At 57.3% G+C, this 23,800-nt stretch overlaps 1 protein-coding gene across 2 annotated transcripts; it reads left to right on the top strand.

Annotated features, from left to right (window-relative positions):
- The first annotated feature begins 13,642 nt into the window (after nt 1-13,642).
- On the top strand, nt 13,643-22,010 carry CC1H1orf174 (chromosome C1 C1orf174 homolog). Of its 2 annotated transcripts, XM_043573621.1 has the most exons (5): nt 13,659-13,779; nt 19,617-19,727; nt 20,325-20,462; nt 20,564-21,022; nt 21,442-22,010. In XM_043573621.1, exons 1-5 carry the CDS (start codon nt 13,765-13,767, stop codon nt 21,550-21,552), a joined length of 834 nt encoding a protein of 277 aa, XP_043429556.1. In that variant the 5' UTR covers nt 13,659-13,764; the 3' UTR covers nt 21,553-22,010. The 2 variants fall into 2 exon arrangements, with proteins under 2 accessions (XP_043429557.1, XP_043429556.1); XM_043573622.1 differs by lacking the exon at nt 20,325-20,462 and having other exon boundaries at nt 13,643-13,779.
- The last annotated feature ends 1,790 nt before the right edge of the window (nt 22,011-23,800 follow it).

Raw genomic sequence — 23,800 nt, 5'->3', positions numbered from 1 at the left:
CAGGTCGTGATCTCGCGGTCCGTGAGTTCGAGCCCCGCGTCGGGGTCTGTGCGGACGGCTCGGAGCCTGGAGCCTGCTTCGGATTCTGTGTCTCCCTCTCTCTTTGTCCCTCCTCTGCTGGCGCTCAGTCTCTCTCTCTCAATAAATGAATAAACATTTAGAAAACATTTTTTGAACCATATTCTAACCTAAGCCTGTCTGGTTGAGGCCACAGACAGTGCCTCCTGGCTTCTGTCCACCATCTTCAACACCCACACACCTGTACTGTTACCTTCCCCGGGTCCACGTCAGGCACTCCTTGGGCTTTTAGAAGCCGAAATAGCAAGAGTGGGACACGGGCTGCCTAGGCATCCCTGGGGACAGGTTTCAACACAGGATCGATGGCAAGGGGGGTGACTTCCTGAGCCTTGTCCAGAGGGCAGAGAAGTGAGGGGTGGGCTACACCCGGGCACCAAACGGCCGTGTTTCTTAAAGGTGCGGCTCTCCTGGGCCTTGGGGTCTAGAGGCGGGAATGCGGTCTGGGTAGAAAGAAGCTTGTGCCAAACTTGTGCTCCTCGGCCCCCCGGCCCTGGCCCGTCTCCACAGAGAAGATCCCAACCCGGTCACAAGAGGCCCAGTCTGATGGCAGTCAGGAGAGCGTGCCATAGAGAGACCCGTTTACTGGGGTCTAGGGCAGGGCCAGGGAGCTGCGGTTAAAACAGGGGTCACAGCTCGAGGGCTGCACAAAACCCCTCTCTGCCTGGGCCCCCCCTTCGGCCCAGGGGCCAGCGAGCACAGACAGCCGTGGAAAAATCACGGGTGGTGACCCAGGAAAAGCAGTCAGCCCGGCGCCCGGCCCTCCCAGCACGGACCACGCACTCTCCAGTGAGGACTCTGCATCCCCTTGTGACACGAGCTGGCATCCAGGTGCTGCCGGGACCCAGGCCAGGCTAGGGTGCCCCTCAAAGCCCCCGCTCCAGTCCCCCAGGTGCAGCCTGCTCGGTGAGGGGTCCAGTAGCTCAAGGGAGTCGCCGCCGTGTGTTGACTTTGGCAGGCGGGCGGCCCTGACCTCCACGTCCTGGCTTCGTTCTGTCTCCACTCACTGCCAGACACCCAGGCGGTCCTGCAAGCTCTCGCGTCACAAGGCAGCTCAGGACCGCACCCAGAGGGCTCTGTTCTGGAGGAGCCCTGTGTCTGTGACGGGTCTCTCGTTCCCTGCAAAGAGATGCCGTGGTGCTCGATGCCCCCTGCTGTGCCTGCTGGGTGGTCCGACGGCAGGTCTGGGTGCTCAGTTCCAGCCCCGTCTCTGGACCCGGGCCGAGTTCGTGATAAAGGCCACACCCCAGGCAGAGTGTCCGTGGGGACTGTCCACGTTCCATCAAGGCTCACGGCCCTAAAGCCTCTGGGACCCACGGGCTGGTGGGGTCCCTCCTCCTGCTGGGCTGGGGGCTCGGGTGCGCGCCCCAGGAGAGAAGCTGAGGAAGGAACGAGGTTTGAACACACAGCATGGGAAAGAAAGCTGGGGGGAGAGTACGTAGTAGCTGGAGTGACCAGCAGAGACACGGAGAACGCGGCCCTGCCCACAGGGACACACTTACCCCCAGGAGCCCCCCAGCCAGCGCCCCCAAGGCTCCATCGGGGCCTCGGCGTCCCCCCTCGCGACTGAGGAATCTGGACCAGCACGACCCTCCCTCCATCAGGACTCATCGGAGTCCCCACAAAGGAAGACATGTCTTCTAGAAGAAGCCATGGAGTGGGGCTCGGGCAGAGAAGGAAAGTCTGCAACCTGGGCCTGCGACCCAAGTCCTGGCTGTGCCTCCTGGCCCCATGGCAGAGGCCCCTTGGGCGTGGGGGGCCCAGCTTGGCCCTCCTGGCCGCGCTGGGAAGAGCTCCGCGGAGGGACTGGGCTCGGACAGCAGAGGGTGGAAGAGGGCAGGGTGAGCAGAGCTCCACCCCCCACCAGGACCCCCAGCACAGAACGCGCACGGGCGTCCCTGCGGACCTGATCACCGTTGCCTCCAGACCAGCGGGCGGGCGCTGCGCGGGGGTCCCCGCAGGCGGCGGGCAGGTGGGTTCCTCTGTGACGAGCCGGCACTGAGCGGCTGCCACTTCCCGTGCTTAATACGCTATTCTGATTTCATGCCCGGTGCCCCCCAGGGTGTGGGGAACCCAGAGGCACCGTCTCTACAGAGGTAGCTGCCCCCGACCCCGGCCCATCCACAGATTCTGCATGTCCGTTAGAGAAGGAGCCACCTTCCCTGCCCCGCACCTGCCGCCCTCCTCCGGAGCCTCCCGGAGCAGGAGCCACGGCCACGGCTGCAGTTCCCTGTCTCATCCTGCCCCCTGCTGCCGGGACCCAGACGCCAGACTCCGCAGAGTGAGGGCGCCCAGGACGGCTCTCCGGCCCCGGCTCAGCACCCCGCATTCCCCTCCGTGGGGGACAGGGGGCCTCTGCCCCGCACCCCACGATGCCTTGGTCTCCCCAGGTCTAAATGGGTGCAGTGAGTGAACCACCTCCGGGTGCTTCGAAAATCACATGACGTAACACCCGGAAGAGGCTGGCTTAGAACAGTGCCAGGCACAAACGGAGGCACCCTCAGAACACGTAGGCGTCCCTGTGCCCACCCCATCGGCGCGGGGGCTCAGACGCTAGAATGGCCCCCATGTCACCTGACTTGGTTACTCAGTCAACAGTGACCAGGGACCTGCTAAGGGCCCGGCTTCTGTCCCAGCAGGCCCACCTCTGTGTCAGCCCCCTTGGCGGGCGGTCACCCCATTCTCTACAAAGGTGACAGCCTCGTGCTGGTCAGGAGCTGGGGTGGCCGAGTCTGCAAAGCTGGGCCACCACACATCTCCCGATGTCTGTGCACTCAGCTTGCCCGGCCATCCCCAGAAGGCCGCACGGCACCTCCAGTGCCAACCAACAGGCACGGTGTTGAACCAGTGACCTCATAGTTCAAAGCGTCCTCAGCGTGAAGGCTGCCCAGGCCGGCAGGATTACGAGGTCCGTGGGCATGCGGGCCTGGACCGCCGGACCTCAGTAGCCGCTCTGCTGTCTCAGAGACTCGGGCACACAGATGCTGACTGTCCTGGCTGCAAAGTTTTAAAAACCTTTGCTAATAAACAAACTTAAGGGGCACCTGGGTGGCTCAGTCGGTTAAGCGTCCGACTTCAGCTCAGGTCACGATCTCGTAGCTCGTGAGTTCGGGCCCCGTGTCGGGCTCCGTACTGACAGCTCGGAGCCTGGAGCTGCTTCGGATTCTGTGTCTCCCTCTTTCTCTGCCCCTCCCCAGCTCACACTTTGGCTCTCTCACTCTCTCTCTCTCAAAAATAAATAAACATTAAAAAAAAAAAAAAAAAACTCCAGGTCGTAAGTGGACAGCACCACCTCTTTGGAGACCCAGGTAATTAATTTCTGACTGGCAGGGAAGGCTGGCCTCTGGTGCACACAAGTGGTCAGTGTCTCTCGGGGTCGGGCTGGGGACAGGAGGCTCGCCCGGTCCCCGTGGTCCTGGGAGAGGCAAGGCTGTGCGGGCAGCCCCTGGGCTCTCGCTGGCCTCACCTCGGAGCCGTGCAAATATTAAAACATCGTTGTCTGTGCGCCTCTCGTCTGGAAGATTGCATCCCCACGACAATGGGATCAAAAACTTTTAGTAAATTAAAAAATTACTCAAAAGAACATTTCCCTCTTACCGAGAAAAAGGCAGGTGACTCTCATTTTCCTGAGAGGAAGAATGTTCTGTAAAACTGCTCCCTTTGTAATCAGGTACATACAATGGGCATTAGTTCCAGGGAATTCAGCAGCAATCGGGAGAAAAGAGATAAGAAATTTCCACCCAGCCTAGGAAAGAGGGCGAGGGAGTTACAGACCCACCAGGACACTTTATATCCACTTTTCTGTGCTGGAGGGGGCGGGGCAAAGAGTTTAATCTGGCCTTTGTCCCCCCACTTCTGGGCAGTCATGTCTAAAATGTCCTGCCTGACCGGAGGGTCTGCCTTCCTGGGGGCCGTGGGTCACGCTGGGTAATCCAACAAGGGGACCCAGAGTGGTAGTCGTAGGGTAGGGCCGGCCCTGCCAGAAACACAGACCCTGTGATTTAGAGTGGGACTTGGGGTCACAGGGATCAGTCCCCCGGAGACTGAGATCAACAATGTGGGCGACCAACCAATCGATAAGCAGTTGATCAATCATCAGTCATACCTCTGAAAGGCAGCCCATCGAAGGAGCGTGTGGGGCAGCGAGGCTCCGGAGAGTTCCCTGATGGCAGTCCTCCATGTGTGTCGTCACACTCCACGGCCGAGAGAACGTGTCCTGACTCCAGGGGCAGGGGACAACGGAAACTGCCTTGAGCACTTTCCAGGACCCTGCTAATGTGTCTCTTCCTTTGGCTGATCTCCACCCATATCCTTTCCCTGTAAGAGACCATAACCGTGGGGGTAACGGCCCTCGGTGAGCAACGTGAGTCCTTCTAGAGAATTAGCTCACCTGAGGGTGGTCTGGGGACTCCCAAGCTGGCAACTGAAGTGAGGTCTTGTGTGGACGGCATCCTTACACTTTGAAGTTGGGCTAAGCTCATGCTGTGTGTGTGAGCAAGAGACAAAGAGAGAGACAAAGAGAGAGAGAATGAATATCGTTCCCACAATCCCCCAACTCCTGATCTGGTGCGGATGCGTCTTCTAGAATACCGAAGTTCTATATCCTGGGACTGACAAAATCCAGGGGAAGACATCACCCCCACCTTTTCACCTCTAAATTCATGCCAACTGTGTTAGTTTGAAAATGCCCAAGAATTCCAGATGGTTCAGTCATAAAACCCTCGACGAGGCACAAACCTTGTTCGCTGCTCCTTGTGCGTGAGCCAACACCCCGCCAACCAAGAGCCGTGTGTGGAGACCAGATAACAAAGCAGGCCCCGCCTGCCACTTTGTGCCCAGACTTCGAAAAGGCGACTGGAGGAAGGCAAGCTGTAACCGTTCCACGCAGCAGCCGGGAGAGGACCGGGGAGCAAGCCAGCCTTGGCAACGGCACCACCTGAGAAGCAAGGTTACGTCCGTGACATTAGCTCACACCTGTTAGCTGCTGTGAATGGGGCCGCCTGGCTAAGCCACTTAAGTTTACGTACAATATCATTTATCCAGCACGTAGCTGCCTCAGATGCACTGACCTGAATCTGCTCTGGATTCTTAGCAAGCAGCCAGACGGGGACGCAGCCGCGGGGACAGGAGTAGACAGATGCCCTTCGGGGATGGCGGGGGTTCCCTCGTGCAGAGGAGCCAGAGCGAGGGCGGGCCGACCAGGTGCCACGCTGTTCCCGGTGCCCGTGGCACACGGGAGAGAGACCCCCGCTGACGGACGCGGGGCCGTGGGGGCACGGGGGCGCTGCCGGTGTCCCTTAGGACCAGGGTTTGGTCGTAACATCTGGTACCATTTTGTGATTTAACCACTTCCCCTATCGGATACCTTTCTCTGTCCCCCGAGCTGGCCACCACCCACGTGATGTGGGGACCTAGAGGGTTCTTCCTGACCTTGCCTTGTTTCTGAACAAATGCTGCTCATGCAAAATCTCTCCAGCCCAAACTGTGCATATTAACAGTGTGTCTTTCTTGTGCTCGAAAGGCCACTGGAAGGAAGGCGTGTCTTTCGTGCGCTTGAAAGGACACTGGAAGGAAGGGCCTTGTGTGCTGTCACGTCCTCCGGGGTGGGCACTTGTGCCTCCCGGTGCTGGCCCTTCCCTACCTGCCCTTCCCACCGCCCTCGAGGGCTTCCGTCACCTGTACTGACAACCCAGGAGGATGCGGGCACCTGGGAGCATATCTGCTGCCCCGAGGACACCCATCTGACTTGGAATCTGATAACGTTTCGCTCTTCAAGGCCACAGCCAGAAACGGACTGAGACCTGGGGTTAGTTGCTCCTGGTGCTACCAAGTATGGGACACCAGCGAGAACTGGCAGGGCCACCGCTGTGCCTTCTGCTGGGTGGCCGTCCCCCAGCATCGGTGGTGGCCAGGCCCTGCCGATGCTTGGGGTGCCCGGAACACAGACCGTCCCACCACGAGTGACTCCCGCGCGGCCGCGGAAGGGAAAACAGCCACCCGCTAACGATCACCACATTTGTGGGCAAATTTCATCTCTCTGGCGGCTGCCCCTAACGTGTCACTCGCTGACGCTTAGCCGAAAGGAGCCGAAAGGGCCGTGGGACACGGAAGCGTTTGTGCGCGGGAGGCAGAGACAAACCTGGTGAGAGCGCCTAATTGACACGTCGGGCTGCCCAGCCCCAACCTCGCCCGGCCGTTTCACAGGATCCTAAGCTGATTTCTACCTGCACAGCCCCGCTGGCTGGAGGGCGAGGGAGCTCTCAAAATTGGGCTTTTCCATCCTGTAATTTCTTCCTGCCTGCTCAAGGCTTCTCATGAAACGGCATTGTCCTCATCTAGCTGGAAATGTAGTCTCTTCCGGGCTCCGCAAATCCTGGGCTCTTTGCTCAGAGGACACTGTGGCTGCGGTCCCCCCCCCCCCCCGCCGCCCCCAGTGGGTGTGTTTAATGTTCTCTGCGTTGTCGGGGCAAAGGGAGACGGGGTGGTCCCTACAGCTCTCTGCTCACTTGCAGCCGCTTCCCTCGGTCTCCCTGGTCGCATGCCCCACCCTCCTTAGCAGGAACCACATCTTCCCGTGGTCAGGGCCCCGGCGGTTCGGTGGTGCCTGGGATATTTCTACCAATGCCGAAGCGCACGGAACTCCATCAATGTTTGCTGAACGACATGAACGCATAACGGTAACAGCCACTATGTGCGCAGGTGTCGGGAGGTGACGGGTTCGGGGAGATCCTGGCCAATTTCCACTGGTGCAGCTCTGGTGGGGAGCGGAGGCATCGTAAGGACGTTCCCTCATGCACGTTCACATCTCGATACTTCCCAAAATGACTTTGCGTGACTATCAATGAAAACAGAAGCGCTGTTGGATTTGGGGGACACACACTTGATTACAGAAAAGACAGAAGGCAACATCAGAAGCCAAGGGGATGCGGAAAACCAGTACCGAGAAATCCTGAGTCGGGACCCCTGGTAGTGGCGTGTCCTCGGGGTCACGGCTGTGAGCGTGGAGAACACCGCCCCCTCCCCACCCCCCTGTCCCATGAGCCCCGAGCCAGAGGATCCGGCCCCGGATAATGACCTTCCATTGATCATGAACTTCCTGAAGCATGAGCAGGTGTAACCACCCACACTGGCACACTGTTCCCAACAGGGTGTAGGGGATTTGAAGCCCAACACGGCCCATTGTTCCCAAACATTTTAATGCCACAAACTGTTTGATTAGCCTGCAAAGTGGGCCACAAAAAAATCTCATCAGTGTGTAGCTACCAGGGAAGCTTTGTGAAGGGGCAACATCGGGCATCCCCCCCCACCCCTGCTCAGGCGTGCATTCCCCCCCGGCCTGCCAACCCCTCTCAGGCACGTGCACATGCGCCCTACACGCTCAGCAGCACTGCGTCTTCCAGAAACCTCTCCTCACCCAACCTACCTCTACAAGACACCACTTCCTGCCCAACGCTGGCGCCCTCTGGAACATTGTGGCACTTCCTGGAGGCCGCAGCAGGAGCTCTGCCTGCCCTCCTCCCTGCTCTCTGCAGCCACGAGCCCGCACACCCTTCTCCAACCACGTCCGGAAGACGCCTCACGCCTAGTAGGACCTTGGCAAATCTGTGTGGTATTTCTTTTTTTTTTTTTAACGTTTATTCATTTTTGAGACAGAGAGAGACAGAGCATGAATGGGGGAGGGTCAGAGAGAGGGAGACACAGAATCCGAAGCAGACTCCAGGCTCCGAGCGGTCAGGACAGAGCCCGACGCGGGGCTCGAACTCACGGACCGCGAGATCCTGACCTGAGCCGAAGTCGGCCGCTCACCCGGCCAAGCCACCCAGGCGCCCCTGTGTGGTATTTCTTAACCCAGGTGAGGAATTAAGATCTTCTCAACAGCACACGGCTGCCTACCGTAGGGCTGTGATTGCCCAGCCGCGTACAGTGAAAACCAGGCTGCGAGCTTTTCCTTTCACTTTTTTTTTTTCAATCAAGGCTGAAATGTATCACACCCCTTTTCTAAACAGGCTGGTTTTCAGAGCACTTCAGGTGCACAGCAAAGTTTAAAACATACAGAGATTTGCCCTGACCCCCACACCCATAGCCTCCTCCCCACTATCAACATCCCCCCCGCCCAGAGTGGGACACTTTCTATCGTTGCTGAACAAGTGTGGACACGTCATCGTCCCCGAGAGCCCACAGTTTATAGTGGGGTTCGCTCCTGCTGTTGTACATTCTATGGGTTTGGACAAAAATAGAGACTGCTCACCCAGACCCGCCTCACTGCCCGGAGACTCCCTTGTCCTCAGCTCATCCCCCACCCCCATCCCCAGGCAACTGGCCTGGTTGCTACACCTAGTGTTGCCTTCTCTAGAAGGTCACGTACTTGGAAGCATGTATTTTTTTTCTGCTTGGCTTCTCTCTCTTAGCGTGATGTGTTTAAGGTTGCTTCATGGCTTGGGGCGCCTGGGTGGCTCAGCCGGTTAAGCGTCCGACTTCAGCTCAGGTCATGATCTCACGGTCTGTGAGTTCGAGCCCCGTGTGCTCTGTGCTGACGGCTCGGAGCCTGGAGCCTGCTTCGGATTCTGTGTCTCGCCCTCTCTCTTTCTGCCCCTCCCCTACTCACATTCCGTCTCTCTCTCTCTCTCTCTCTCTCTTTCTCTCGAAAATAAATAAAACATTTAAAAAAAATTTTTAAAGGTTCCTCCATGGCTTGATGGCTCGTTTCTTTGCAGCGCTGAATAATATTCCATTTGTGGATGGACCATTTTATTTATCCACTCGCCTTCTCAAAAGGACTTCTTGGTTTCTTCCAAGTTTTAGCAGTTACGAATAAGGCTGCTATCAACATCCTTGTGCAGGTTTTTGTGCAGACATAGCTTCAACTTTTTTTTTTTTAAGTTTATTTATTTTGAGGGACAGAGAGAGAGAGAGAGAGCACGTGCGTGTGCACGTGCAAGAACAGGGGAGGGGCAGAGGGAAAGAGAGAATCCTAAGAAGGTTCCACACTATCAGCACAAAGCCCACCCGCGGGGCTCCACCCCACAAACCGTGAGATCACGGCCTGAGCCGGAATCAAGAGCCAGACATTCGAGCGACTGAGCCACCCAGGCGCCCCCATAAGTTTCACCTCCTTTGGGTGAATACGAATGAATGTGACTGGTGGATCGTATGGGATGAGCATGTCCGGTTCTGTAAGAAACCACCAAACTGTCTTCCAAAGTGGCTGTGCCATTTTGCATTCCCACCAGCCACGGGTTTCTGCCTCACGTTCTTCTGTGAGCTTTTTGCGTATGGCTTTCCCTCGCTTTTTAAAAAACTATTGTATGTGTTTTTAAATGTAAAGGGTCAGCATATAAGAGACAATCCCTCATCATACAGGCCACCGTGTGCTGGCGGTAAGGAGACGCGCTCCAGGCCAGGATGACCTCAGCGAACAAATCCGCTGACTTAATCAATTGAAAATTCTCTTCAACTTTCTCGCCAGGCCTGCCAGTGTTTGTGAAAGGCAAATACTGAGCTGTGGACATACCAGTGTTTGAGGAGTGAGTTTGCGTGATGGGCAAGAATACAAAGTTTCCTTGGAATATTCAATCCTCGATTTCTTTGTGTGCATTATCCCCACCATCCATCCATTCAACAAATATTTGCTGAGCACCTAGCATGTCCCGGCCACCGAGCTGGGTTCTGAGGCCGCGGTGGTGAGCACAACACGGTCCTCGCCTTCAGGGAGCTTACGGTCCCCGTGGGGGGCCGACCACAAGCCAGGACCCCAACAACATCACACGCCTGCCACTGTGAGGGCGGCCCTCACTGTATGTCCACGCAGGAAGGCGGGGAACAGTTCAGCTGGAAGAGGGAACTGAATCGCACGTGCAGAACCGTGCGGAGGCGTGAGCCTGGGTTCCGGTCTGTCTCTGTGCCCTGCGGGATTCATGGCATCCCGACGCCGGGAGCCAGAGGATCCAAGAAGGGATCCTCCACCAGCTCGAGGCCTCCCACCCCACCAGGAGGGGCGGCCGTGGCCCAGGTGTGGGCTCCTGCCTGCTTCCTCCCACCAGGCCTGAAAGGGGCTCAGTCCCGGAGGGAAAGAGGTGACCCTGAATAACTGTCACTGTCACTGCCCACAAGAAGCCTGACTCCCTGAGCAGAGCTGGCACCTCCACCCCCACATGATGTCCCCCGATGTGGCTTCTCCCCCGTGGCTCTTATCAGATTTACAATTCCTTGTGTGATTATTCCACCAACGCCCACCCCCATCCCTGCTGGACTAAAAGGCAGACCTGGTGATTCACTGGAGCAGGCCACCATTGTAACCCTGGGCCTGGCTCAGTCATAGAGGAGCTCAGCACACATGAGGGACTTAGCACACACGAGGGGCTCAGCACACATGAGGGGTTCAGCACACACGAGGGGTTCAGCACAAATGAGGGGCTCAGCACACATGGGGGCTCAGCACACATGAGGGGTTACGCACACATGAGGTGCTCAGCATACGTGAGGGGCTAAGCACACATGAGGGGCTCAGCATACGTGAGGGGCTCAGCACACATGAGGGGTTCAGCACACATGAGGGGCTCAGCACACGTGAGGGGCTCAGCACACATGAGGGGCTCAGCACACATCAGGGGTTCAGCACACATGAGGGGCTCAGCACACGAGGGACTCAGCACACATGAGGGGCTCAGCACACATCAGGGGTTCAGCACATGAGGGGCTCAGCACACGTGAGGGGCTCAGCACACATGAGGGGCTCAGCACACGTGAGGGGCTCAGCACACTTGAGGGGCTCAGCACACATGAGGGCCTCAGCACACATGAGGGGCTCAGCACACGTAAGGGGCTCAGCACACATCAGGGGTTCAGCACACATGAGGGGCTCAGTACACATGAGGGGCTCAGCACACATGAGGGGCTCAGCACACATATACTAAGTGACTGAGTGAGTGAGTGTGCCATGCTCTGGGAGAGAAAAGAGCTAACTTGCCCCTGTCCTGAAGGAAAAGAAGAATGCTAAATAAAGCCATAATGAGGAAACTCAGGTTGTGGGCAGCAGGAGGACGGCTGGTAATGTCCCCCTCCCCCTGTGGACATGCAGTTTAAGCCGATTTGAGGTGTGAAGCATGGGATTAGCCCGGAAAGATAGGTGGGGGGCCGGGAGAGCAGGTTTTCCAGGAAGAAGGCAGAGCCCAGGCTGGAAGGGGGAGGGGATCCGCTGCACTCTGAGCGCCAGGAGGGGAGCAGCGTGAGCAGGGGAGGGTAAGGGGAGAGGGCAGCAGGCGCCCCACCTGCTACATGTTCATCCAACAAACATTCACTAAGCACCTACTGTGTGCTGGGCCTTACAGGTCATATTAAGACCGGCTCTTGGGGTACGTGGGTGGCTCCATCGGGTAAGCTGCCGACTCTTGATTTCGGCTCAGGTCATGATGCCACAGTTCGTGAGTTGGAGTCCCGGGTCGGGCTCTGTGCTGGCAGCACAGAGCCTGCTTGGGATACTCTCTCTGCCCCTCCCCTGTTCTTTCTCTCTCTCTCTCTAAACAAATAAATAAACTTTAAAAAAAAAAACGTATTTAAAAACAAGGACCAGCTCTTGATCCCAGAAGCAGGGGGGAAGCAACAGAGAGCTTCAGCAGGGGGTCAGGCCACCACTGGGAAGTGACCGCCCCGCTGCTGTGGGCAGCGTGGGCAGGAGGAGAAGGGAGTCCAGCCATGCGGCAGGAATGGTCGCTGGTTCGAAGCAAGGGCTGAGGGAGTGTCACCTATCCCGGGTGGCCCTGGGTGTCAGGCCGGAGCAGCCGGGGGGCCGGAAACACCATTCACACAAACCCAGGGGAGGGGGCGCAGGGCAAATTTGTGAACAGAGATGAAGCATCCCCCTCCGGGAGGCCGTGCTCAGAGGCACCGAGGGCTCGGGCCTCACCGCGTCGGGCGCGCTTGAGCAGCGGTCCCGACATCAGCGGACACCACGATCCCCTTCGAGGCAAACGCTAGCTGGTGACAGGCAGCTCCTAGTTTATGAGAACCGGAGCTCTGAAGGACCCCGGAATAAAACCACTGAACCTAGTTTATCAGGAAACCAATTTCAGTGAAAATGGGACAGGTGTTTAACGCGGTTCGGCCTTGGGTGTTTCTTCAACAGCTGACAGTGGTTATATTAGTTTCCTTTTCAAATGGATTTTTCCTGCCAGTCCACATTTGTCTTCTCCCTTCCGAGGAGACCACGGGAAACAGGCAGCCGGGTGGACAAGCACCCGTGAGCACGCGAGCGTGCCTGTGTGCACGCCAACGCTGCGTGTGCTTTCACTCACGGCCCAAAGCAGACCCCACATGAGGCCTAATCGAAGGGGCTCCGCCTAATTACCCGAAGATGCCTCTGCAAGGAGAGGGTAGTGTGAAGGGAGGGGAGAGCTGGCAGGATCCTTAAGTACCCTCACTTTTTATGCACTAAAAAGAGTCATCGAGTGTATTTCCGGGCTTTGAGGGAGTCATTCCGCAGGAGCAGAGCACATTCGTGTTTCTGGAGGAGAATATGAATCACCCTCTGCTACGGAACAATGCACACGGGACCCTCGGGCGGTACCTGAGGCGGAAGCACAACACAGGTCACTTTTCAACCTGTACAGTTTAACCGGAAGATCTAATCCTTCTGACAAAACTGCCTGGTTTAAATGTTCTCACCTGTAAACACATGATAATAAACACCACTGTCATTGACTCGCAAAGCACACGTATGGCTGCTTCCGCCTTTGTGCCACGACTCCGGGAGGCCAGTTCCGGAGGGGCACCAGCAAGCAGGGTTAGAGGACAGGGCTGGGCATCCCTCAGCCCCCAAAGGGGGTGGGGGGGTTGATGGGCTGGAGGACAGGGCTGGGCGTCCCTCGGCCCCCGGGGGCCCACCGAGGCCTCTTCGAGGCACAGGTCCTAGGGCCCAGAACTGGGGGCCTGGAGTGTTTAAAGGCAAGGCTGGATTTCATCTAACTTTAAAACTCTCAAAGGCAGACACTGGCTTTAATGCACAGTCCCTGAGCTGCCAAAAGCCAGGACGCCGGAGAGGGGAGAGGGCAGCGCCTTTGGGACCGTCACCGTGAGGCCAGGGCTGCAGAGAAGCGGGACTGAAAGGGCTGAACCCCGGGAGGTACGGCCGTCCGAGGGCCAGCTGCGCTCCACTGGCGCCGGGGAGAGGCTCGAGGCTGGGGGCGTCCCTGCGGGCAGCTTAGGGGCAGAACCACGCAGGGCCTCGCCGGCCCACCTCCGAGATCCAGGGCTTCGCCAGCCCCCAGGCCGGGCGCACCCTAGCCTTGCCGGGCATTCACACGCCAGGGCAGGAGCCCACCTCCGGGGCGAGGATGAAAGAGACCGCCCTCTTGTGAACAACCACTTCCCGCCATCCCCCCAGACACGTGGCCGGGCTTCCGGGGGTTGGGGGGGAGGGGGTGCCCCTCACAAACATGGCCGCCGCCCCGCTTAAGCGGGGCCGCCACGAGGGTGCCCCTCACAAATATGGCCTCCGCCCCGCCCATTACGCCCAGCGACCACTTTGTTGGGTCACATGCCGGAGGATGCCGGGCTGTGATTGGCCAAACTTCTGGTGCCGTCAGACGCCGGGCGCGGGCCGAGGGCCGCCGGGTCGCTGCTCCTCTGAAAAGCGTTAGGCCGGGACGCGGGGGTTCGGGCAGTGCTGGGGGCGGCAGCGCGCCGCTCACACTCATGAGGAGCCGGAAGGTGAGGCGCCGAGACTGGGCGGGAGCCGTGCCGATGAGGCTGGCGTTCCCGCCACCCATTGTCTGGGGAGTTGAGGAGGCCGCGGTATGCCCTGGGCCGGGGGCTGCCTCTGCTCGGGACTCCCTGCCCTCGCACTCGGGTCTGAGGTCTGAGACCACGTCCGGGAGGGTTTCCACATCACGACCCTGGGTGGGGGGCGGGTTTGGGGTCACGCTTTTGGGTAGTGGCGGGGGGGCTCCCACATTACAGCCCTGCGGCGGGGGGAGTCCTGGGTCACGCTTCTAGGTAGGGGCTCCCACATTACGGCCCCGTAGGCGGGCGCGGGTCCTGGGGCATGCTTCTGGGTAGGGGGGCTCCCAGCTTACGGCCCTGAGCGGGGGGGCAGGTCCTGGGTCAGCCTTCTGGGTAGCAGGCTGCCAGATTACGGCCGTGGGAGGGGGGGGGGGCGGGTCCTGGGTCAAGGTTCTGGGTAGGGGGCTCCCAGATTACTGCCCGAGTTGGAGAGAGGGGTACTGGGTCGCTCTTCAGGGTAGGGGGCTACCAGACCACATCCCAGGAAAGGGGGCCTCCCTGTCCAGAACTGGTCTGGACTCCTGAGTACTGCTGCCGCCACCCAAGCCCTCTGTGCTTCAGCATGTGACCTCAGCCTGGCCCCAGTCACTTCGAGTGCAGAGTGGGGTGGGAGGAGGCCACTGCAGAGGGGGAGAGGACTGACCTGGCACTCCGTACCTGGCGACGGACCGGGACACAGAGCACCCGGTGCCCAAGGAGCGGGCCCTTTTCCGGGCGGGGGGTGTGGGGGGGGCTGTGTTACCAGCCTGGCCTCTCTTTTGATGGAATCTTTTGGCCCACATTTGAAGTTACTGATCTGGTTGGATGCACGCATGCCATTTTACTTTCGTTTTCTTTATGCACGTCTGTTATCTTTGTTCCTTGTGTAGATGGATGAAAATGAATGTTTTCTGGTGGGCATTTGTGTTTTCTTTCTAGCAGTTGCTCTAGGTTTCACCGTATGCACTGTAACTTAGTGGAATCGGCTTTGTGGTGTGTAAATGGGGTGACTGATCGGTCAGGGGCCCCCACATGTGGGGCGGCAGTGGCGTGGAAGCCAGTGGCCCTGGGCGTGAAAATTCACCTGAGGCCGAACCCAGGAGCTGGAAGGGGAACCCAGGAGCTGGAAGGGCGCAGTGCAGGAGGGGCTGCTGGGAGGCAGTGGGCGGGGCTGCGGGAAAGCGGGAAGATGCGGAGGTGTGGCCACCAATGGGATTCTCCCTTTTTGGGGACCTGTGCCGGTTGTAAGTAGCCCATTCGCCAGTTGGGGCCTATGGCTATTTCCGGGGGCGGAGTCGCCTCGTGGGTCTGTTTTCAGACAGGTGGGTGCTGGCGCCCTTTCTGCACCCGGTTGCTCCAGCCTGTTTGCCTAAAAGCGGCCTCTACAAGCTCCAGATTTGTCGTGAGACCTAAAAATGTACCTTTATTCCCTTCACCCACTTTCTTGGTCTGTCGGGATACCTGTTATATCTATTAGCGTTAGAAACCCAACGACCTGTTCTGATCGTGTCTCCATGTGTGGTCCTCTCGTTGCCCCAACAGTCCTGCCCCCACCCCCGTCCTTTGTGCTGTAACTGGCAAATAAGTCACATTCCTTTTTTTTTTTTTTAATGTTTTTATTTCTTTTTGAGACAGAGAAAGACAGAGCGTGAGCAGGGGAGGGGCAGAGAGAGAGGGAGACACAGAATCTGAAGCAGGCTCCGGGCTCCGAGCTGTCAGCACAGAGGCCGACGCGGGGCTCGAACTCACGGAGTGTGAGATCATGACCTGTGCTGAAGTCGGACGCTTAACCGACTGAGCCACCCAGGCACCCCAAAGCACATTCCTGTCTAGGTTGTATAATGTTATTTCTACAACCGCTTATAAATCACCAAGAAAGGAGGCACCCGTGCACGTACGCTGTCGGTAAGCATCGGCAAAAAGGGCGCCCTCTTTCTGTGAACTTGAATTCCCGTCCGGGGCCACTTGCTGTCAGCCTGCAGAGCTCCCCCCAGTACCTCTGGCAAGAAACACGGGCAGCATTCTCTCCGCTTATCCGGAAGTGTCTCTTTTGCTTTGATCGCTTTGCTAGATTCAGGGTTCTTGGTTGGCACATTTCTTCTTGAAGAACTTTGACTATGTTTGACTATATCCATTGCCCCTGCTCAGTTAGCGGTGTGTTTGTTTATCCGGCTCCCCTGGTGAGTGTTTCCTCTGCCGCTTTCAAGAGTTCTCTGGTCTTAGGCTTTCAGCCTTTAAGCGGTGCCGTCTGTTTACACAGCTCTTTCCATTTCTCTCATTGGGAGTTTAGTTCCTGGACATTCCTGTGTGTGAAGGTGGTTGGTTTTTTTGTTTTTGTTTTTGTTTTCAATAACTGGGAAGTTTCAGCCATTATTTCTCTGTGTATCTTTTCTCTCCTTCCCTCCCCTTCCTGGCACTCCCATTACACATATGTTGGTGCCCTTGATTGAGTCCCATGTTTCTTGAAGACTCTTCACTTTTCTTCATTCTTTTTTCTCTCTCGTTTGACTTGCATGACCTTGGGTTTGCTTATTATTTCTTCTGCCAGTTGCCTCCACTGAAGTGTTTATTTCAGTTCTTGTACTTTTTCACTACAGAATTTCCTTTTGGTTCCTTTTCATAATTTCTTTTTATCGTCATCATTCTGTATTGGATGCAACATTGTCAAGTTTTTTATTCCTTAACTGTGGTTCCTTTTAGCCTTTGGACATGTTCATCATGGCCACTTTGAAGGCTTTTTCTGGTAAACTGCACCCCAGGCACCATCACAGGTTCTTGGAACATCGCCAGCTCTTGTTCCGCTGTAGACATCTGCCTTCCTCTCGCACGCGCCATCATTTCTTGTTGAACCTGGACATAGTAGATAGTGCAGCAGTTCTGGGTACCTGTCTCCCACCCCCACCCCCACGGATTATTGTTTATAGGCTTTTTGTTTGGTGACCGGGTAGATTTCTATGGGAGTCTTTTCCCCTCTCACCTGGGCAGCTGGGACGCGCCCCTGCCTGCCGGGCAGCCCGCATTCTCCCTGGGGTGACTCTCTTCCTCTCCTCCCCTGACCACACCCAGCTGTTAAGCTCCCAGTAAATGCCTATTGATTGCTCAATTGTTTTCAGCAATAGCCTGGGGCATAAATTGCTCTGCCCATAATCCAGTCTAGCTGTGGCTTCTTTGAAGGCCTAGTTTCTGGGGTCAGTGTTGGATGTTTGTGCTGACCCCAGGAGGGCTCTTCCAGCTGCATTATTCCCTGGTTGTCACCTGCAGACTATCTGACCTAAAGTTTATCTTGATGTCACTTTCTAACTGCCTTTCTCCACAACCTCTAGTGTTCTGGAGAGCCCCTTTACGCATGAACTTTATCCACACTCCTTGCAAAAGAAGTCAGTTCTGTAGGGAAGAGATTAAGAATTCTGATTAGGAACTCTGTTTTACGTCTGTCCCTCCCCGGGCGAAATGTCAGTGCCTTCACTGGTGTGACACCTCTGCCCCTGAGCTCTTGGAGGAAGGCTTGCCTCTCCTGGCCTGGACCCGCCTCGCGCCTGGGAGCCCAGCGTCCTGGTGGTGGCGGTCTGGTGGCAGTCTGGAGTCCATACACCACTGAATTTTGTGGGTGGTCTTGAATAGCATTCTTTTACCCTTTGCATGCCACAGGACCATTTCCAGAAGTCTTAAATGGTTTTCATACTTCTTGCCAGTTCTGTGGGGGTCAGCGGGGTTCCTTGTGCTGACCCGTTGGAAGTCAGTCTTGTCCTGCCCTTTTGGGAAACCACAGTGTTGCCTGTCACATCCCAGTTTTTAACCACTCGCTTGGAAGGCAGAAGACCAACGACAGGAAGCAAAGCAGCTGTCCAAGGCAGAAGAAACTGCCGGATCCCGTGTGGGAGCTGGCGCCTGGGGGGTGGCTCCACCCGCGACGAACCCGAAGCCAGCGCGATGCCATGCCGGATGCCATGCCGGATGTGACGGCAGCTCCTGAGCGTTGGCCTATACCCGCCAAGATAGCCTCTGCAGGGGGCCCGGAAGTGAAGGTTAAGGAGCCCGCCTGGGGAGCCTGGAGCCCCCACCTCAGAGGTGAAGCTGGAAGGCATCGGGAAGCACGCGGCTGCGCAGAAGGGCCTGAGCGCTTCGGCGGCGTGGAGCCAGGACTGCTGCTCCCCGGTTCCGTCCCTGGGGAGCGGGCGGCTCCTGGAGCTCATGTCGGGGAGAGCCGTGCGTGATGAAGCAGGGCGAGGAGGACTTTGAGGCCACGCATCCCTGTGTAACCTCACACAGGCCCCTCACCGGAGCCGCCATCCTCTTAAAGAGGAGGCTGTTCAGGCCCCAAGCACAGCACGTGCTAGCTACATCAGCACTCGGTGATAGCGGCAGCCATCCTCAAGGCCAGTCGTGTCTCTCAACCAGCACCGAGCACGGTCACAAGGGGGAGTGTCGGGAGCAGGACTCGTAGGGGAAGAGAGGACAGTTGGTGGCCTGGGACTAAGGCGGCCGTTCCCTCCTGGGAGGTAGGAGGACTTCAGGGGTCATCTGGGCAGGGCAGGGAGGACGGGCGTGCTGGAACCGCTGCAGACTCCCCACAAGTGGCTGTGAGCCCAGACCCTGCTGCACCCACCCGGCAGGCCCTTCACCTGGCCTGGAGCGCCGCGTCCCCGCTGTGCGCACAGGCCACGGCCTTTCCTTTGCCTTCCATCCTGAATGCCGTATGGGACAATCCAGTATCTCACGGCCTGGGTGAGCCGCCACCTCCGGGGCCTCTGGAGACCTCCAGGGCTGCAGATGGGGATGGGTGGGACGCCATTGCAGATTTCTAAACTAGCGGTCTCCGTTTTGATTGGTTTCCTCTTCCTTCCCCCGCCCCCTCGGCCCCCAGCCCCTGCCCTGCCACCTGCATGCCGGCCCACCCTTGCTCACCACGTGCACTTGGTATCCATTCCAGAACAGAATAAGGAATTAGTGGAAAAATGGGTGAGGGATGCCTGCGTGGCTCAGTCGGTTAAGCGAACAACTCTTGATTTCAGCTCAGGTCATGACCTCACGGTTTGTGAGTTCAAGCCCACATCGGGTTCTGTGCTGATGGCTCAGAGTCTGCTTGGGGTTTTCTGTCTTCCCTCTGCCTCTCCTCCGTGTGTGCACACCGCTCTCAAAAACAAGTATTTATTTAAAAAGAGAAAAAGCGTGGAATTCAGATAAATCTGTAGTTTAGTGAACAGGGGTGAGCCAATGCTAACTTTTCCATTTTGCCAGACGTACCGTGGGTTATAAGTTTTACTTTTTCGTTAATTCTTTTCTTGCATTAGAAGACTCTTGCATTCGGAGTAAAATGGCGGCAGACCATGTTAAGATTAGTCCAAAGTCAACTGCCTTAAACCAATGGAACTGGGACTGTTTCCACCTGTAATTTGGGGGAGGGAGCGATGGGGGTGGGGATGCCTTTTTGTTTTTCCATATCACCTTTTATCAGGAACTCAGATACCATGTAAAAGTTCAAGAACCTTCTGAGAAGGCTGCTTCTAAACGTTTGCAGCTAGCTTAGTATCCGTTAACCTACAAATGGAGGTATAAGGCGACGGGGACAGACTGTCCCCAAGCTTCTGAGGCCGTTGGAAAGAGTAGGTCTGCATCTTCAATCCAAGACAGTTTAGTTTGAATTTGCACAAGGCCACAGGGGACTTTGCAGAAAGGTGAAGAGGGGGGTGGGAAGGACTCAACAGGGTTTTCTTCGGTTAGGAAGTCGCTGTGTCCGGGCTCGCGTCTCACAAGAGCGTTTTCTGACGCCTTGGGTCCTGGTCTAGCTCACAGGTGAAGTGCGGTCTTCGGTGCGCCTGAGAGCCCGCCGTCGCTCAGCCAGGTTGGCCTCTGCTCGGGAAGCCAGCATCGCCACGTCTGCCAGGACGGTATGTCAGGTGAGTCTCGGTAACACAGAGCTGCCGGATCTCGACCGGTGTGGCCATTTGTACGCGAAATGTTCGCCCTGAGATAGGTCGTGTTAGAAAAGTGTCGTGGTGCTTCTGTCCCAGAGGAGAGAACCGTGTAACTGCTTTCAGAGGAAGGTGCGCTCTCCAGCCCAGGGCCGTGCTTTTGGAGCGTTCGCCCGTCCACGGGCAGGGGTATCTCAGACTCCGACTCACCGCACACCTTTGCTGGTCATTCCTTGCCGCCCATTGCGTGGTTTCGGCTGCCATGGCGCCACGCTTCTTTAGCCCTGACCGCTTCGGGAGAGAGGTTTGCCTCTGTCTGTGCCGAGCGATCCTAGCCCACGAAGTTGCTGTAAGCTCGACCTGCCTCGGGCCGCGCTCCAGGGTCTGGTTGGGACTTGGGTTTTACACCAACAACTAGCGTAGAGTTTCAGTGGCCTACGCTGCTTTAAAGACTGCAGTCCATTTAGTAAATCCTGGCTGTGCACCTGCTCGGGGCCACAGAACGGCTTCCGTCCGAGCAGAGATGTGTGCGACCCGGGGTCCCGCGCTGTAACTACGATACGGTGGTTTGTGCTTCCGAAGGTGCCTCGGGAAGCAGAAGGCCCCGGTGGGTGTGTGTCTAGATTCTTCCCCAACCGCCAGTTTACATCGTGTCCCTCCAAGGGAGACAGTGACGTGACCCCATCGTGCAAGTTGTGGCAACGACGTCTCTTGCTTAAGGTGTGAGGAGGGCTCGCCCCCAGGACGGAGGCCTTCTGACTCGCCGTCCGCCTCACCCTCCTGCACGTGTCTGGTTCTCTCACACACTTTTCTCTCCACAGACTTCCTCATCACACAAAGCCGCCGACAGGCGAACTTCCAAGAAGTTCAAGTATGACAAAGGTCATCTTGTGAAATCAGAATTACAGAAACGAGTCCCCAAGAGCAATAGTGCTGCTCTGCCCAAGATACCACCCGAGCGCCCCTGTGACAGTGACCCTCTGGGGTTTGCCAAAGAGCCCACGGCGCCTCCAGGAAGGGGAGCTGGTGCCCCGACAGAGCTGGCGGCCACGGGCGGCCCCCTCGGGCATGGCACCGCTGTGGGCGACACTCGCCCCGCAGAGACTGAAGACGGCCCGTCCCCGCCGGCACACGGACCCCTCACGGGAGAGGACCCCCACGGCAGCCGCCCCGCACGGGGCGGGGCGGCACTGCAGACGGATGACAGCGTCTTTCTGGACGAGGACAGCAACCAGCCGATGCCGGTGGGCCGGTTCTTCGGGAACGTGGAGCTCATGCAGGTAAGACTGGCGCCTCCGTGGCTGCCCCCGCGCGGGGCGCGCGCTTGGCCGGCTCTCTGCACTCCCTGCACGTGGCACTGCCTCGGGGACAGGCTCCGGTCCCCACGAGCAGACGGACCAGTCACTAAGTGGGCGCGCCCCTTCCCCATCCTCAGCGGCAGGCGGTTGCCAGGGCACAGCTGCTTCTGGGAGGCCTCCTTCCCGCTCGGCCCTCGGGGTGGGGGCGGGGGGGCCTGGCAGGTGACTCTGGGCCTCCCCGCACGGTCACGGGTGGGGAGCGACTGCCCACACTTGTGGGGCGTCCTCTTCCGTTTAACCCTTGCGTCCCCCACGTCAGCCGGTGGGGGACGAGTCCTCGCCCAAGAGCCGACAGGTGCGGTGGGCCGGCGGTGGCTGAGGGAGTGTTTCCTTCCCCCAAGGACCTTCCCCCGGCGTCTTCGTCTTGTCCTTCAATGAGCAGACGAGAATTCAGGAAGATGCATTTCAGAGCCAAAGACGATGAAGATGATGATGATGGTGCAGAAGTGTAGAGAATAAAACACGAATTTGACAGTCAGTAGTAGTCTGACAGTTGAGCAAGTTCTGGGATTCACACGACCTTATCTCCCAAGAAAACGTGTCCTTGACCACACGTTGAAGCTGACCCACGAACGCCCTAGTGCAGAACGCCAGATACCTGCAGCATGGACACGTGTGACCCAGAACGTTCTCCGAGATCGTGCGGTTTCTGATGTCCGTGTGTGCGGACGATGGCTTGAGTCCCCTGAGGGGGCTGGGAGATCTTTCTAAAGAAAACTGCTCACTTAAGCTCTTTAGTTTTGATAACACATGCGTTTATTTTCCATTATCAAAATTTGATCATTCTCATGATTGAGTCAGTGCCAGTTCTTAAAGAACTCTCCTTCTATTTCTGTACATGAAGCTAATGTTTACCTTGGGAATTTTGCAAAACACATACGACTAAGAAATAAAATATATTTTGGAAGTATTTTTAAAGAGTCTCGTGTTCCTAAAACTCCATGCTTGTCTACAATATTTGAGAGTCGAGTGGGGAAAACGAGTCCTTTCCCGCCTGTATTAAGGCTGGGTCAGCCTTCGTGCCTGCTCCCTGGGTTGTGGGCAGAGGTGAGGCCCGAGAGTCGAGAGCTGAGGCTGTGCCCTTGAAGGGAGAGGGCCCCTCCGTGTAGACTGAGGGGTTCCTGAGATGGCGGCGCTCAGCACAGTCCTCGCCCCGTGCGGTGCGGTTACAGAGCGGGTGGGCAGGTGAGGAACACCCACGAGGGATCCCCACGACTGACTGAGGGAGGCTGCCTGCGATTCAGGAAGACTGGGATTTTCTTGAGCATCAGAGGCTGTTCTTCAGCTGCGGTGGTCCCCCTCGTCCGCAGGGTCGGAAGCAAATGTCCTCCCTGTGACGCAAGGTCAGAAGGTTGGAAGTAGCCCAACTCCGTGTCACCTGCCCGCATCATCGACCTCCTTCATCCCAGCACACGGGCATTTGTCATGAGGGCGGGATGGCACATTGTCATGACGGCTCTGCTTTACTGTTGGTTCCTTCCTGTGCCCGATGCGAGGTTCAACTTTATCACAGGTGCGTGTACAGGAGAGAACTTGGCACGTAGCCGGTTCGGGACCACCTCTGCTTCAGGCATCCACTGGGGGTCTTGGAAGGAACCCCCTGCCGATAAGCGGGGGCGGGGTGCTCCAGTAACAGGAGCTCAGTCCTGACAGCAGCTACATTTAACCGTATTACAATGTCCTGTGAGGCACGGAAGGATCTCACGTGAAAGATCATTCGGGGCAGGTAGGTCGCTGAGTTGCCCTATAAGCTTTTCGAGCCCCTCCAACACCCACCCGAGACACTGCCCAATGTGACCATTAGCAGCTGTGACCACCGACTCTGGATAATTTTGTGGTTTATTGATCAACAAACTACTTAATAACTTGAAATTGTTGCTTATAAAGGCATTTTGACGGCAGCCAGGGAAAACAACTAACTAGTTGGGGTTACTGCAGAATTAACTAGTGATCACAGCACCTGAGTTAGTGGGGAACCACTGCGTCAGATGCCAGGAGTCTCTGTCCTACGTACCGGCCTCTGGGAGAAGCATCGGCCTGAGCTGCAGAAGAGCCTTGCTATCATGTTCCCACCAAAATGCAGAACGAAACCAAGCGTGCACCTGGGGGCCCCACCCCTGCTCCCACCGCGTGGCCTCCTGGGGTGGCGAGCCGGCCAGAGACGGTTACTCCCAGGTGAGGGGTGCTGCAGGAAGCAAGCAGGTGTCTCCTGCAGAGACGGCACAGACAGCATGGAGCTGGGGAAACTGTGCTGTGCTCACGTGCTGCAGGACCAAGCGTTGGGCTGAGGCCCGTTGGGGATGACCTTAGCGGTACAAAAGGAATGCAGACTAAGCCCTGGGGACAAAATAAAGTTTCAGAAGGCATAGCGAAATACACGTTAGAATTACTTGTGACCTAGCAGGCCCTGTGACGGTGTGAATTTTTAGGAAGCATCTCTACTTACTGGTCTTCACGAAGTGCTGCCCAAGTGGTTGGCTGAGCAGCAGAGGCGTTCCACGCTGTCTTAAACGCCCGCTGCACAGGGACCTCCCACGGGCCTCAGGCTGGACGATCCCCACAACTGCTAGGACTCAGGAAAGGATATACTCCCAGTCCCCGTTTATCGCAGGAAGGACGCTTGGGGCAAAGTGCAGAGGCCTCGAGCTGGTGGCGGAGACCTGGCTTCCCTCTCCAGCCAGATGTGAGGCAGTGCACGTG

Source organism: Prionailurus bengalensis, chromosome C1 (assembly GCF_016509475.1).
Source record: "Prionailurus bengalensis isolate Pbe53 chromosome C1, Fcat_Pben_1.1_paternal_pri, whole genome shotgun sequence".
In the NCBI taxonomy this organism is placed as follows: domain Eukaryota; kingdom Metazoa; phylum Chordata; class Mammalia; order Carnivora; family Felidae; genus Prionailurus; species Prionailurus bengalensis.
Note: the sequence above shows the minus strand (reverse complement) of the source record. Positions and strands in the feature narration are given on the sequence as shown.

Bases quoted from the DNA above. Each gene is read 5' to 3' on its own strand.
- CC1H1orf174 (XM_043573621.1), top strand. The intron at 20,463-20,563 runs GTGTGAGGAGGG...TTCTCTCCACAG, and splicing joins AACGACGTCTCTTGCTTAAG to ACTTCCTCATCACACAAAGC. The intron at 21,023-21,441 runs GTAAGACTGGCG...CCTTCCCCCAAG, and splicing joins GGAACGTGGAGCTCATGCAG to GACCTTCCCCCGGCGTCTTC.